The sequence below is a fragment of the Chiroxiphia lanceolata genome, chromosome 1 (genome assembly GCF_009829145.1).
Source record: "Chiroxiphia lanceolata isolate bChiLan1 chromosome 1, bChiLan1.pri, whole genome shotgun sequence".
Classification (NCBI taxonomy): Eukaryota; Metazoa; Chordata; class Aves; order Passeriformes; family Pipridae; genus Chiroxiphia; species Chiroxiphia lanceolata.
Genome location: NC_045637.1, coordinates 26,052,511 through 26,066,711, shown reverse-complemented (window position 1 = coordinate 26,066,711; position 14,201 = coordinate 26,052,511). Strand labels below are relative to the sequence as shown.

Here is a 14,201-nt window from a genome sequence, read left to right as displayed (position 1 = left end):
TTTTCATACTCTGTTTTGTGATGGAGGTAATTGCCTAGAACCCCAGGAAAGGGATCATGTTCACAGCCACAAGATGTTTACTGAGACTACCTAATTTACTATTCTCTTACGTTAAATTGTCTAATCTAAGTAACAATTGATGATTAAGAAAGCTGCAGAACTACTGCCTTTTCTTCATCAATGATGTCATTAGCAATCACATCAGAAGAGAACAAGAGTATATCTTAATTAGGACGTGAAGCAGAGGTGTAAAGACAGAATGCTTTCAGAATGCATTTGAGGTCACCTAGAAAAGATTTTTTTGCTGTGAATATAGATCAGTAAGAATTAGGGCAAACAGTCCAAATGATATAGTCCAGGCCATGCAAGATTGTACAAAGAATTACTTTTTTATATAATCAATTCTATAAATGTATATAGTTGCATAAAATGTACATAGTTGCATAAAAATGTGCAAGTAGCAGCATTTAATTGGGTTGTCTTCTCAATTATTCTGTAATTTTTATGCAAATTAAATTGGATGGTGACTTGGGAATTGGGGAAAATGGATCTGTATAGGGGGCACTTTGGATAAAACATGGACTCATCTAGATGGCATATTTCAATGAGCAAGCTCTCTTTTTTTTTTTTTTTAGTATATTTTAATGGATTCTTAAGAACCTGGCATGCGAGTCATGGTGCTCTGAGTCGTACACAGATTGGGTTGATTTTGTTCCTACACTTTGGAAGAAATTTCTAAAGTAGCAGCAAGGTTCCTGATTTCAGAGCACTTGGCAAGTATACTGTGAGATTTAGTTTGAATTATTTCTAAACTTTTGGAATTTAGAAATGTTATTTTTTATAACCTATGGATGCATATACGAGGGAGTTTAAATGACATTATTTCAAATTACTTTGTGTGTGTCTAGTCACTAAGTCCCAAGCAAGGATGAGACTTTTTATTGAAATAAGCAAGATAGTTCAGCACAACTGTTTATTGTGTGAGTTTTCTGAGGTTAATGTCTTGTAGTAGTAAAGTTGTTTGGAAAACTCATGTTCTTATGCCTCTGTATATCTTTCATGGTTTTTTCTGGAACTAGTAAAAGCTGATATTACAATTCAGATTATTATTAGCACAGATCTTTTTGTCTTCTGTCTAATTTGGCAGCGATGGATTTTCTGTGTACTTGCTGATGATTATTAGTTAAGTTAGTTTGGCAAACAACAACTTTGGGGAGAAAAAGAAACTGTTTTTTGTCTCAGGTTTAAAAAGTAACCCCTTTTTAATTCAGTATCCACTGGGCATTCTTCATGTGAAACTTTCTGTTAACTGTGCAGACTACAAAGTAGTAGTCTCCTGAAATACCTGTTCAGATATTTTAAATTAAAATGAGGAAAGAAAGGGCTGTGTGAATACATTAATGCTTCTAGATTGTTTTGGTTTTTTTTTCAAGAACTGCTTTAGCTGTTCCACAGGCTGCATGGAATTTGATCTGCTGTGATGCTGGAATTCTGTCAGTTTACTGTCTCTGCGGGCAGCAAGATATTACCTACCTTAATACTAAATTTTAATTATTACACTTCATAGGCTTTCCGTTTTGAATGGCTGTATTTTCTGTCATATATTGTAAAATTTGTTATTACTGTGATTTATATTATGACAGCCTACAGATCTGGATTAATATACTGCCTTTTAAATACACGGTTAACTTAGTTTCCTCAGTGAGGTAATTAAGTATCTGTTTCAGTTGGCTGAAATTAAGTTAGTGAGAGAAGTATATGGACACTGAAATTGCAGGTTTTTCTGATTAACACTTTCATCGACTGATGTGTGTCTGTAAAATACTTATCAGTACCACAGTGCACTGTCAAAGTGGGTAGAAATAAGGCATTTTGAGGTTTTGAGGCTTTTACACGGAAGAAAAGAAGTGGGATAAGATTATTATGGGATGCAAAAGAAGGGATTTTGTCTACTGAAGGATCTGGAGGCAAGGTATTGCTGATTATTCAGATAGCAGTAACTTCTCTTTGTAGAGTGTCAGAACAAAAAACTTACTGTTGAAGAAAGGTTATGTAAATTGGGATAATCTGTGATTTAGTATTCATTCCTCTGCCATAAGATGATGTAACACTCAACAGAGAGGAATGCAGTGAGGAGGGTTAAGTACAAGAACAATTTGTCCCTTGAACTTGTGGAATCTCCGTCCCTGGAGATTTGAAAAATATTCCTGAGCAAGGTTCTGAGCAACTTGATCTGGCTTTGAAGTAATCCATTCTTTGAGGAAGGTTTGGATGAGATGACCTTCAGAGGTCCCTCCCATCTTAAATTATTCTATGCCCCCAGGGTTAACTGGAGATAAAGTTCTTCAGGAATGCTTATTTTATGATAGTTGTTCCCAAATAGTTCTCAAGTGTAAGAGTTCTGAAATCTGTTTTCAGTCCATTCTGTGACACTTAACCCTGTTTAGAAAGAAAAAAAATTAAACTATTTTTTCTAATTTGAAGGTAAATTTGAAGGTAACCTTCAAATAGCTGCTAGAAACAATTCTAAAAGGAAATGAAAAATGATATTTTCTTTTCCAGATGTTTTCCGTAAGAGATGGACACTATTGGTTTACTTATGCTCATTTTAGATATGCTAAAATTGTCTAATATATCTTCCTAATAATTTAATTTTTTTTTTAAATTCGTTAACACCTGAATGGCAATTTATTAGCAGACAGCTGTAAGGATCTTATCAGGAACAGAGTTTAAGAGGACGGTTGCATTATCAGATCTTTTTTTTTGCCTCGTCTCCACTTCCATTTCTCATTCATTAGATGACTTCAGTGAACACTGCGCCTGAGCATTAAGAGCTCCCATGGTTCAGTATCTTGCTAATCTATCAGCTGACCTCCTGTCTTAAATTTTCAACCAGTAAACATATTTAGAATGTAGTGAGTAAACCTTTTATTGGTGCTACAGAAATTGATTTTCAACTAACTTCGTTATTAAACTATGTAGTTAATATTATCCAGTTCAAAACCCATCATATCATGAGGCAGCATCAGATCTAGATGGTGCTCTTGGGCCCTACAATAACCAAATGAAAATACCAAGCAAAGCCACTCGATGTCAGTGTTGCTTCACTGAGTTTTGCCTGGCACAGCATCACTAATGGTGCTCAAAAGCCCATTTACAGAGAATATGTTAAAGTCGAGCTCTAGCCATTTGAGCCAGGTCCAGCTTCTGTTATCACAGTCTTTTTCAGCGTGATGCTCCAAAGGGCCATGGCAGACCTTGATGATCAGGACGGTATCTACATCTAATACTGTACTGATGGAAGCCTTTTCAACCTAAGGCGACTGAAGGCCCACACCAAGACCTTAAACCATCTTGTCTGGGAGCTGCTTTATGCTGATGATGCCGCCCTTGTCGCCCACACAGAAGCAGCTCTGCAGCGTTTAACATCCTGCTTTGCAGATGGTGCTGAGTTCTTTGGGCTGAAGTCAGCTAAAAGAAGACAGAAGTTCTCTATCAACCTGCACCTCAGGAAGTCTTCCACTATCCCCATATCACCATTGGCCAATCAGAGCTCAAATCAGTCCAACAGTTTAATTACCTTGGTAGCCTCATCTCCTCAGATGGTAAGATTGATGTAGAGATAGACAACAGGTTAGCAAAGGCATATAGTGCTTTTGGAAAGCTTCATAAAAGAGTTTGGCAAAATAAACACTTGAAGAAAAGTACAAAGATCAGTGTTTACAGAGCCATAGTGCTGTCTACTCTCTTATATGGATCCAAATCATGGGTCATCTACCGCCACCACCTGCGTCTCCTAGAACGTTTCCTCAACACTATCTCCGCACAGTCCTAAACATCCACTGGTCAGATTATGTGACCAATACATCTGTTCTAGAACAAGCAGCAGTCACAAGTATTGAGGCCATGTTACTGAGAACACAGCTGCGCTCGGCAGGACACATCTCAAGCATGAAGGACCACCACCTCCCTAAGATCCTGCTTTATGGTGAACTTGCCACTGGAGGAAGAGAGGAGCCCCGAAGAGAAGATACAAGGACTCCCTGAAACAACATCTCAGCCTTGGCCATATTGATCACCGTAACTGGTCTACTCTGGCCTCAAATCGGGAGGCCTGGAGACACACCATCTATAACGCTGCCATTTCCTTTGAGAACACACGCAGGATCACTCTCGAGGAGAAAAGACAATGCAGAAAGAATGGCGCCTTGCAGAATATACCACCTAAGGAGTCTTTCTGCTGTGCCTTTTGCAATCGGACATGCCTGTCTTGTATTGGCCTCATCAGCCACCAGCATGCTTGTAACAAATGTGGATAGAGCCTTCCTTAATCTTTGTTCGTGAAGCCCAGCCATGAAAAATGAAAAGCTTCTGTTATACCTGAATGCTCAACTTTATCTTGTGATAATTCTGATTACTCAGAGGTGTTAGTGTGACCACAGTGCCTCCTAAACATCCTGTATGATGAAGAGATGGAGATTTTAGCTTAATCTGTTTTGTGAAGGGCAAGAATCATATCTGTTTCAATTTAGGTCCACTTGCAAGTATTTGATGATTGAAATCAGAAGGACTTTTAAAATTAGGTATTATTGAAAATAAATGCATTGCATCCAACTCTGGAAGATAAATTGGCAAGCTTCAGAGTTTGTGAATTATTTCTGGTTTTGATGCACTGGAATTTCAGAGGAGAAGTTATGTAAATATCAGTAAAAAATAATTTGCATACTGAAACGTATGTTTCTTTTGTGGTCTAGTGTTGTGATTTAACTGCAACCAGGTTTATGTAATACCTGTGATTGATACTCTGTTTTTTTACAAATTTTCAGATTTCAGGAATGCTTTTTTGAAGGTGTGGATTTTTATCGCTGGTTTTGTGTTGCTCAATTTGTCAGCACTTGCTTATAATTCCAGTAGCTTATATATTATTCTTTTGTGCTGTGTTCTGTGATGTATGAACTGCACAATTTGGTCTCTTTGAACTAGTTCTTCTCACCCCTTTTCTAAAATCTGACTTCCATTCCCATTCAGCTGTGTTTTCTCACACATACTTGGAATTTCTCATAGGATTTCTCTCGGAAATTTTACCATCTTTTCTAAAGATGGTGACCTTTATGTGGCCAAGATTTTTACCTGTCTTTTTTCTTAAGTCTTTCATCTAGTATCCTCTTAATCCTTTAGCCATTCTTATCCGTATTTGACAGAACTATAGCAGTATCAAAACTGAGTTCATAGAAATTGTTGGTCAGGATAGAGGACAAGGATGAATGCAAATTAGTTTCCCCACTTTAAAAAAGATGAGGAAAGCTCAATCATTATATATTCAATATATATTCAGATCTAAATTTTATATATATTTTGCCAGTGGCCAGCCAGAAAAGTATTTGCTTTGGATTAATGTTAGCATGCACTTTCTTTTATCCAGTGATGGTAAATGAGAGAACATGAGGAAGCTGAGTTTGATGCACTGCATGCACTTGGGGATCAAATGATGCACATCAGCAGGAATACAGCTTTAGTTAGTCAGCATTTACATTAACATTGGATATTTACAGATATTTAATTACGTGATCTGTCTGCCTGAGAAAACTTACAAAGAGCAAGTCATACCACAGAATCACAGAATCACAGAATAAGTAAGGTTGGAATGGACCACAGTGGGTCATCTGGTCCAACGTCCCTGCTCAAGCAGGTTATCCTAGAGCACATTGCACAGAATTGTGTCCGGACAGTTCTCGAATATCTCCAGGAAGGGAGACTCCACAAACTCTCTGGGCAATCTGTTCAGTTATTTCCATCATGGCATCCATGCCTGTCATAGGTGTGAATAACTTCATTTAACTTCTATGAGCATATTTAAACATAAGTATAGTTTTTGAACTTTCCTGCCAGTTTATGTGAAGTCTAAAAGCAGCTCGTATGCAAGAGCCCAATGATTCCTACAGAATCTGCTTCCACATGAAGTGGGGATTAGGGCTTCTCTGTCAGAGTTTACCAGGAATTTTTCCTTTTGAGGTCTAGGTTGGAGTAAGGTGTTTGGTTTGGTTTTTTTTTTTAAATCCCTTGAGGCTAAAGCTAGAGAATCAAACTTCCTATCTTCACATATCCACCATGTATGCAAACATCCCATATATGCAAATATTAGAGAAGCTGATGAAAATGACCCCCGCAGGGGTTACTCCATTTTTTTAGAACCTGTTATAAATCAGGTTTTAAAAGCCCACCAGATCTGATCTATGATGCAATAAATTTCTTCTTTTATATACTATCTGTATTCTAATTTTTTACTATCAGTAATTATCTTTTTAACATTGTACATAAATACACTACTAAAACTATACTTTTGTGCATTTCCAGAAAAAAACCCCAAAAAAAAAAAAATTTAATCACTTGAAAATAGGCTTTACTTATATAGGAGCATCAAAAAGCTAATTGTGAAACATCTAACATTACAACGAGTAAATTGACTTAGATGTATAAAATCAAAGGTTCCTCATGTTTACCCTTTGCTGTTCTAGAAAACTGAGTTCTATATGCCTGTTCCAGAGCAGAAGAGGGTCTCATAGTCATGATAGCTCAGGAACATCGTGACAAAGTTCAAACTGTGAAAGTGTGCATAGTTTGGGAGTGTATAGATTACAGGTTTGTAGCTAATGAAAACCAGCCAATGAGAAAAAGTTTAAATATCATGTGTGTGGTACAATATGTGTTTCAGTTAGGATACTGATGTGTTTTAGGAAAGTGATTTTTTTTATGTTTCTTTAAGATTCAAATGTTGGAGTATTGTGTAGTGAGGTATAGGTCTGTCTTCTCTTAAAAATTTTGATTTCTTTGGGGGTTTGTATACTAAGTGTTGCCTTGTGTTATTGCTAACTAAGAGTACTTTATTAATTTCAGAGTAACAAGGAACAGTGTTTTTCAATAGTGATGATATTATCAACTTCAGATTTATTGATAATGTAGTTATTTTACTTATCAAAATCATTGTTGGAGTAAAAAAGTTTCCACACAAACTCCACATCTGTTGTAAGATGTTTGTACTCACGCATGCACACACCCTTAGAGAGATATCATCCCTTGTTGTTGGTGAGGGACAAAAGTCTGTTGATATTGCTAATCCTAGGAGTTCAGATGCTAATCTGGGATTGATGAAAACTGTTCAGATTTACTAACTGTGCAACTATGAGGTGGGAAAATCTCAATTACAGACTTTTCCAAAAAGCTTCAGCATTTTGATCCAAGAAGTTTTAAGAATGAACTCTATGTTCTTGTGTGTTTAGTGATGATTCTTTGGTTTTCTAATGGGTTTTTTGTTTGGTTTTTTTTTCCTGTTTCAGAATATTCAGGGCTTCTAGCAAACTACGATTTAAACAAACAAACAAACAAAAACCTCCTAGTTTCTTTTACACAAGTACCTATATTTGAGTACATTTTTGCACATGCATATCTATGTGTAGAAATGTATTTTGATTTTTATTTCCTAGTAAATACTATTATAGTTAGATGTACTGAACATTTAATCAAAACTAAGCAATACCTGACTGCTGAGTAACTCTCACTCCACTCCGAAAGATTCCTGTCCACTTCTGAAAGTAGGTAAAGATCTGTTTTGTTAAACACTTGGTATACATAAATACCTTGATTATGAAGTCCTTGAAGTGCAATTTCAAATTAAAAGCAGGGGGTCACATACACAGAAAACCAAAACCACAAACCATATGATGGATCTTGCATTTTAACTTAAATCTCTTTGCTATTCAGAAACACAGATAACTGAGAGGAAAGCCCACTGTGTCCTTGCTTTGTATCGGACGGCATTTAAATGTTTTAACATTTAAAGTTCTTCCACTCTCTTATCACTTTGCGTCTGAGCACTTTGTATCGCATACAAGGTATGACGTTATTACAAGAACAGAAGTTTCTTCGTGAACTATCTTTGCTGAGAGAGCCTTTGCTGAATGGACAACTAAAAGCAGAAAGGAGTAGCTTTAAAGAAGAATGATTGTCACGAATGCTTTTGGCACGTCCCATGTGAAGCTGATAGTTTGCAGTCCTTCACTGCACTTTGAGCTTGTTACTCTTCAGCCTGAGTCTTCAGCCTACAGAGAGACTCTGTGTATATTTTCATCAGGACTTATTGCTACCTGATGTTCTGCATTTACTACATAAACAAGCTTTTTACTGTCTTTTAAAAGACAAAATGTTGATGGAGAAAGACAAGTTTTCTATTACGAGCTTTACTGAGGACTTAATGCCTTCTACCTATGGCCCGAAAAACTCCTCCCCCCGGGAGAGTCAAGGCTGCTCTCCCGGGCTTGGCAGGGAGATGCCGGGTTCGCTGGGCACTTCCCGCTCAGATTAGCATAGCCCAGCCTATATTGCACACACTCCCAGTAATACCTCGTTTTGCCACTGGAATGAGGCCAAAAGCACAAGCGTTACAGGGATATAAAGCAGGAGGTTACTGGAAAAAATCACAAACTAACATGAGATGAGACCAAATTTTTGCAAATAGCAGAAAATGTGATCTTTGCTGTAAACAGTTCTTGCATTTCATGTAACTGTTTATATTATTGAAGCTTTTAATAAGCGTTTTCATTGAGTATAGTTACAGAACAGCTGCAGAAATCTTAAGTGCTTCTGTTCATTTTTTTTTCTCTGCAGTTTTGGAACTGAAAAATCTCAGAAGAAGACTGGAGACTGACACAGATCAGGGTCACTCCTCAACTGTGCACCCTTCTGAGGCACCGCTTTTGTGAGGTGGGAATGATGACAGGGGCAAAAAGGAAAAGAAGCACAGTCTGGAGGAAAATCCAGGCTGTTCGCTTTGAAGATATCAAAGCCTGGTGTATGAGAAGGCTGCCCATCTTGAAATGGGTACCTGTCTACAACTGGAAAGAAAGTTTGGTTCCTGATACAGTTTCTGGGATGATGCTAGCAATCCAACAGGTGACTCAAGGTACAGCTAACTCATTTCAGATTAATATTTAATATTATTTGACTGAATTAGTCTGGTCTTCCTTTTCTTTTTTTTATTTTGTTTTTCTTGTTTAATATTATTATAAAGCTTTGGTTAAAACAATGTCATACTTACAATATAAGGAAAAATGTATAGTCTTAACTCTTAATGTGTATATAGTGGATGTGCAAATGTGGACAGAAATGCATTGTGTTATTGTAGTTAATTTCTGTGGAACTTTACTGTGTATCCCATCCCTCTGACAATTTTTCAAAGACTTAATATAACAGATAAAAGAGCAGTAACTGGATTCACACAGAATATGGTTATATACAATGGTTTGTCAGTTAAGTGACCACCTCTTTCTCTATTTCATATGGAAAACAAAATATATCTGAATGATAATTGCACTATAAGATATGCTATTCTGAAAAAAAAAAACATTTGCATGATACTATTACCTGTGAAAGTCCAAAACACAGCAGGAAAAATGAACAACTTTCTGGGCATAAAGGGTGCTCCTGCCAGAGACATTACCCATGGAGAAGGTTTGCTGGCATCTGTGTTTTGTGTGTGGATTTAATGCTGTATTGCATTACCTACCACATCTCTTGTCAAGCAGCAATACAAAGTAGGGGTGGAGCTAGACTACATTTGGCAGCTTAAAAAAAAATTAAAAACAGTGAAGGAAAAGGAAAAACTCCCCAAACTAAAAGCCTGCACAATGACCTGCAGAAACCTTAAGGCCCAGTAATCTTGGTTAATAAAGTAATTGCTACTTGGAAACAAAGGCTTTTGTCTGTTTTTGATGTGTCTTTTATAGTGCCACCTTCTTATGGCAATATCTTATATTTGTCTTAGGCAAATCATAGCTTCTTATCTGCCTCAGATGTACTTTAACTCCTTCCTTTATGTAAATGACATACATTGTTTCTGAACAGTCTTCCGTATTAGCTGTGCTTAACTATCATTCATGTTGTTAAATTATAAAGGCTCCTTTAACTGAATTATGCTGGAGCTGGAAACAACTGATTTGTCTAAGTATTTGTTCTTTTAAAGTAATTAGGAACAGCTACATTGGCTTGATTTAACTTTAAGAGCCTTCATACCATAACACTGTAAAGTATCTAATTTCCCCGGTATGTGTGTATACAACAATTGTAATTAAAATGTTGCTAATAACAGTATGTTGAAATTCATCAAAAATGCTGAAGAGCAAACAAGTTAAGCAAAAAAGTTAAACAGCATTTCTGCACTGCTGGCAGTTTTAGCCAGGATTTTCTTGTTTGACTCTTGTACCAAGAAGTTGTAACAGATAAATTTAAGGAGATCCAGTGAAGACAGAAAATACTAGTTTTTGCTCTCTAGATTATTTTTAAGTACTCTAGAAATAACTTTATCCTTATTTTATGCTGTTTAAAAAGCAGTACATTGACAACCTTCCTTCCTGTTTTTCCTTTCTCTGCTTGCTGCTTGTCAAGATTTTGGAATGATTTTAGGGAATGAAATAGGAAGAGAGCTAGATACAAAAGCATTTTATCATGTTTGTTGTGCTTTAATTTGAACACAACATATTAATTTGGACCATTAGCTCCTTCCCTAGTGTTGTAAGCATTCCAGTTATACTTTCACAGAGAGGCTTATAGATGAAAAAAGTCCCATTTTTTATTAGCACAGAGTGAAAAAATCTCAAATTTTGAGAGGTCCTATTGTGACTCTTTTCTTCCACCCACAAGACAAAACAAGAAATTTTGCAATGAAATGAAAGGTAGAAATTCTAATAAAAGTAGAAAAAAAAGGTAACCTAACTTGTAGAGCACAGTATCATTTGGTGTTGCAGCAACAGGTTTAAGCAAATTCAAATAAACTTGAGTTATGGAAGTATATGGAAAAAATGTAAAGCTGTATTCATATGCAACAGTTTTCTGAATGAGAAGAAGGACAGAGAGTAGTCCAGTAGCTCGAGGATAATTAAGAAAGGCCTTCCAACTGATCTGTGTTTTTCATAATTTCCTACTGTGTGGTTTCTTACTCATCTGGCATTGGCCATATTCAGACTATTCAAGTTGGCAACTGCTCTGACCTGGTGTAATGTGTCTGTGTTCCAGCATCTAATCTAAATTTTAGACAAAATTGCTGGCTTCTCTTTGTAAAGTAAGGAAGCAAAGATGAAAGTCACTGTCCTTACTGTGTCATAGTGAAAGCAACAAAGATAATGCTTATCACTCTTCCTTGCAACATTTTCAGAAATTGCTTCTGGAGAATTCATATGTAGCAGTAGTTTTTGGTGTCTGCCTCATAAGTGAGAAAAACAGAAGAGCAAATTAATAGAAATATCAGTAATCAATGTATACAGATAATTATTGCTTCAAAAAAGTCTTTGATAAAGGTATAGGATAGTTCAGAATAGCTATTCTATGACATCTTTTATTTTGGATAAAGTTTGAAAGAGCTACTAAAATTCATTTGTGATTTTGTAGTGTCAAAATTATTGTTTTCTAAGTGTGACTTAAGCCTTCAAACTTCTGTAAGATGCCTTCAAGTTAACTACTTGAAAATTGAAACACTTGAGCTCGCATATCAGTTTATATTTAAAAGTCTTCCATCATGACACGCACGAACTAGAACTATGTCCCATGGTAACAGAGTCTAGGAATGGTGTAAGAAAGGAATGCCACCTGAGTGTTTAATTGTCTTTACTTCCATGTACAATGTGGAAGAAATAGATCTTCAGAAGATAAGGTGTTACCTTGCCTAACACTGAACTAAGGTGATACCTGTAGGGAGATGAGAAGGAAAGGTGTGGGATCATCACGATGTGCTACTTGGCATTTGTGATGAAAGAGTCTTTGCTGAAACCAAGCAGTCGTTCTTCAAGTGTTCCTATAGTTGTTTCATTGTCTGCTAAAGATGCCAAAAAAATATTAATTCATGAGTCCCAAAATTCACTACTGAACTCTTATGTCCTGTTTAGCTATTGAGACAATACTTGTATTGTCTCTGCGTATGTCCTCTAATTTTAGAGTACTTGATTTAATTCCACAGAATATAGAGAAAGAAGTGTCAAATATAATTACGTTTCTAAAAATGTTATAAAAATATCCAGTAGGAACAAGAACCTACAAGTTCTAACAAAAAAAAAGCTCTTTCAAAAACACCAATTACTGGAAAGATTCAGTTGGACTTTCACAGTCTCAGACTGCAAAGTCAGTCAGCCACAAGTCAAAACCAGTAAAGGAAATCAGGCTTCATCAGTTACAGATATTTAATATTAGTTCCAACTATAATTTAATAATACAGAGCTCAATACCTTATTTTTCAGCCATAGAATCCTTAATCATACTCTGATACCTAACATTGAAGAAATAACCTTTGAATCTAAAATAGACGTTGTCATCCAGTCGAGAAGTTTGCTCTATATTTTCACAGGCACTTAAGAAATTTGAGCTTTTATGTTTTGGTAATCACTACTTAATTTGTCTCATATTTTTTCTCAAAAACTTGTTAATGATAGACTAGAGCAAGATATCTCTAAATTAGCAAAATAGATTTATTAATTTTAATTAATTTTCTTGTTGGACCAGCATTCATCTCTCTCTTCCCTTTCCTTTTAAAACTTATTAATACCCCATCAACAGTCATTCTATGAAGATTTTACTTTCCATTTCATTCTTTATTCCTCTCCCTTGGAAACAAATTCAATTGCTAGGTCCATGTAGATGTCTCATAAGTGCCTAATATTTTTTTTTCCTTTCCAAACTGAAATTGTGCTAATAGAACAAAGGGTCTGCAGTGCAGGTAACTAGTTCTCTGCAATCTACTTTTGTGTTCGTTACTATACAATGAAGATCTGGTTAATAAGAGTTAGTGAACATTAAGCTACTAGAGAGCATCCAAAGGAGGGCAAGGAAGATGGACCTTAAGGGGAAGCCGTATGAGGAGTGGCTGGAGTCACTTGGTCTGTTCAGCCTGGAGAGGAGGAGACTGAGGGGACACCTCATTGTGGTCTTCAACATCCTCATGAGGGGAAGTGGAAGGGCAAGTGCTGATCTTTTCACTCTTGTGACCAGTGACAGGACTCAAGGCAATGGCATGAAGCTGAGCCAGGGGAGGTTTTGGTTGGATATGAGGAAAAAGTTTTTTCACCCAGAGAGTGGTTGAGCACTGGAACAGACTCCCCAGGGAAGTGGTCACAGTACCAAGCCTGCCTGAGTTCAAGAAACATTTGGACAGCACTCTCAGGCAAACTCTCAGGTTGCTATGTGAGTTAGGAGCTGCAAAGAAGCTGATGACCACTGGTAGTACTGTCCATTATCTGAAATATAGTGTGTAATTTTCATTGCCTCTGTTCATAGAAGATGATCAGTAGAAGAAAAGGCTAGGAGAAGGATCAGGAAAAGAGAGATTATATTTGGGAGAAGACTTAAAAGGCTCAGATAGGTTAATTAAAACCTGAGAAGGTTTCTTCCTAATCAGGAAAGGCTTTTAAAGTAAAACGCAGTTACAGCACATGGAGAAATGAAAATAAAGTAGCATGACTATGTTTAGACTTAAAATTGGAAGCAGTTCTAAAAATATTCCATTTAAATATTGGAATAAGAAGATGGATCTCCTTATCGCATAATTCCATCCGTAGAAGTGCTAAATTACATGTTTCACTATCCTACGGGGGAACAGAATACAGGGCACAGGAGGATTCTTTCACAAGTTTATGTTCCCTTTCAGTGTCTGTTGCTATTCAAAAAAATTGTGAAGTTTTGAACTGGGGTGTATCCGTCAAAAAGTTAAGACAAATGCGTGGGTTTTTTTAAAACTAAAATAATGTCACTGTATTTCTGGATTCAATCTTTTCTTGTTAAGTTTCTGGTATTAGGCTGGATTAATAAACATTAATAAACATGATGCTGTTTGTTTTGAAATAAAGATCTGTCCATGTCTGTGCATACTCAAAAACTCAAAAGATTTGGACTTTCAAATTTATCAGATTTTCAGTAGTGTCAGCATTTGTAGTTTTAAAAAGTTTCTTTTTTGTAGTCAACTATTATGTGATATACTTCATATAGAATTTGTATGGAGTGCTATACATTTACTGCCTTTCCTATGACCTATCATGAACAAGAAATGCTTTGGCTCAAGTGGGTTTTGGTGGGCTGTTTTTTTGGAGGGTGGAGGGCCCTTGAGACATATTTCCTTTAAAAGTTAAATATGTAGATGGCATCTGATGAAATCAGTATTGTTATTCCTG

At 36.4% G+C, this 14,201-nt stretch overlaps 1 protein-coding gene across 2 annotated transcripts in view; it reads left to right on the top strand.

The window, feature by feature from the left end:
- Positions 1-735: 735 nt before the first annotated feature.
- The window catches only part of SLC26A7 (solute carrier family 26 member 7), a 77,264-nt gene continuing 63,798 nt past the window's right edge, over positions 736-14,201 (top strand). Inside the window, exons 1-2 of one of the 2 annotated variants that reach the window (XM_032712719.1) lie at positions 736-784; positions 8,662-8,956. In XM_032712719.1, the coding sequence (XP_032568610.1) occupies positions 8,764-8,956 (193 nt within the window). In that variant the 5' untranslated portion in view covers positions 736-784; positions 8,662-8,763. Of the gene's footprint in view, positions 785-8,402; positions 8,533-8,661; positions 8,957-14,201 lie in introns of those variants that run through there. The other variant, XM_032712711.1, reaches the window with a different exon arrangement.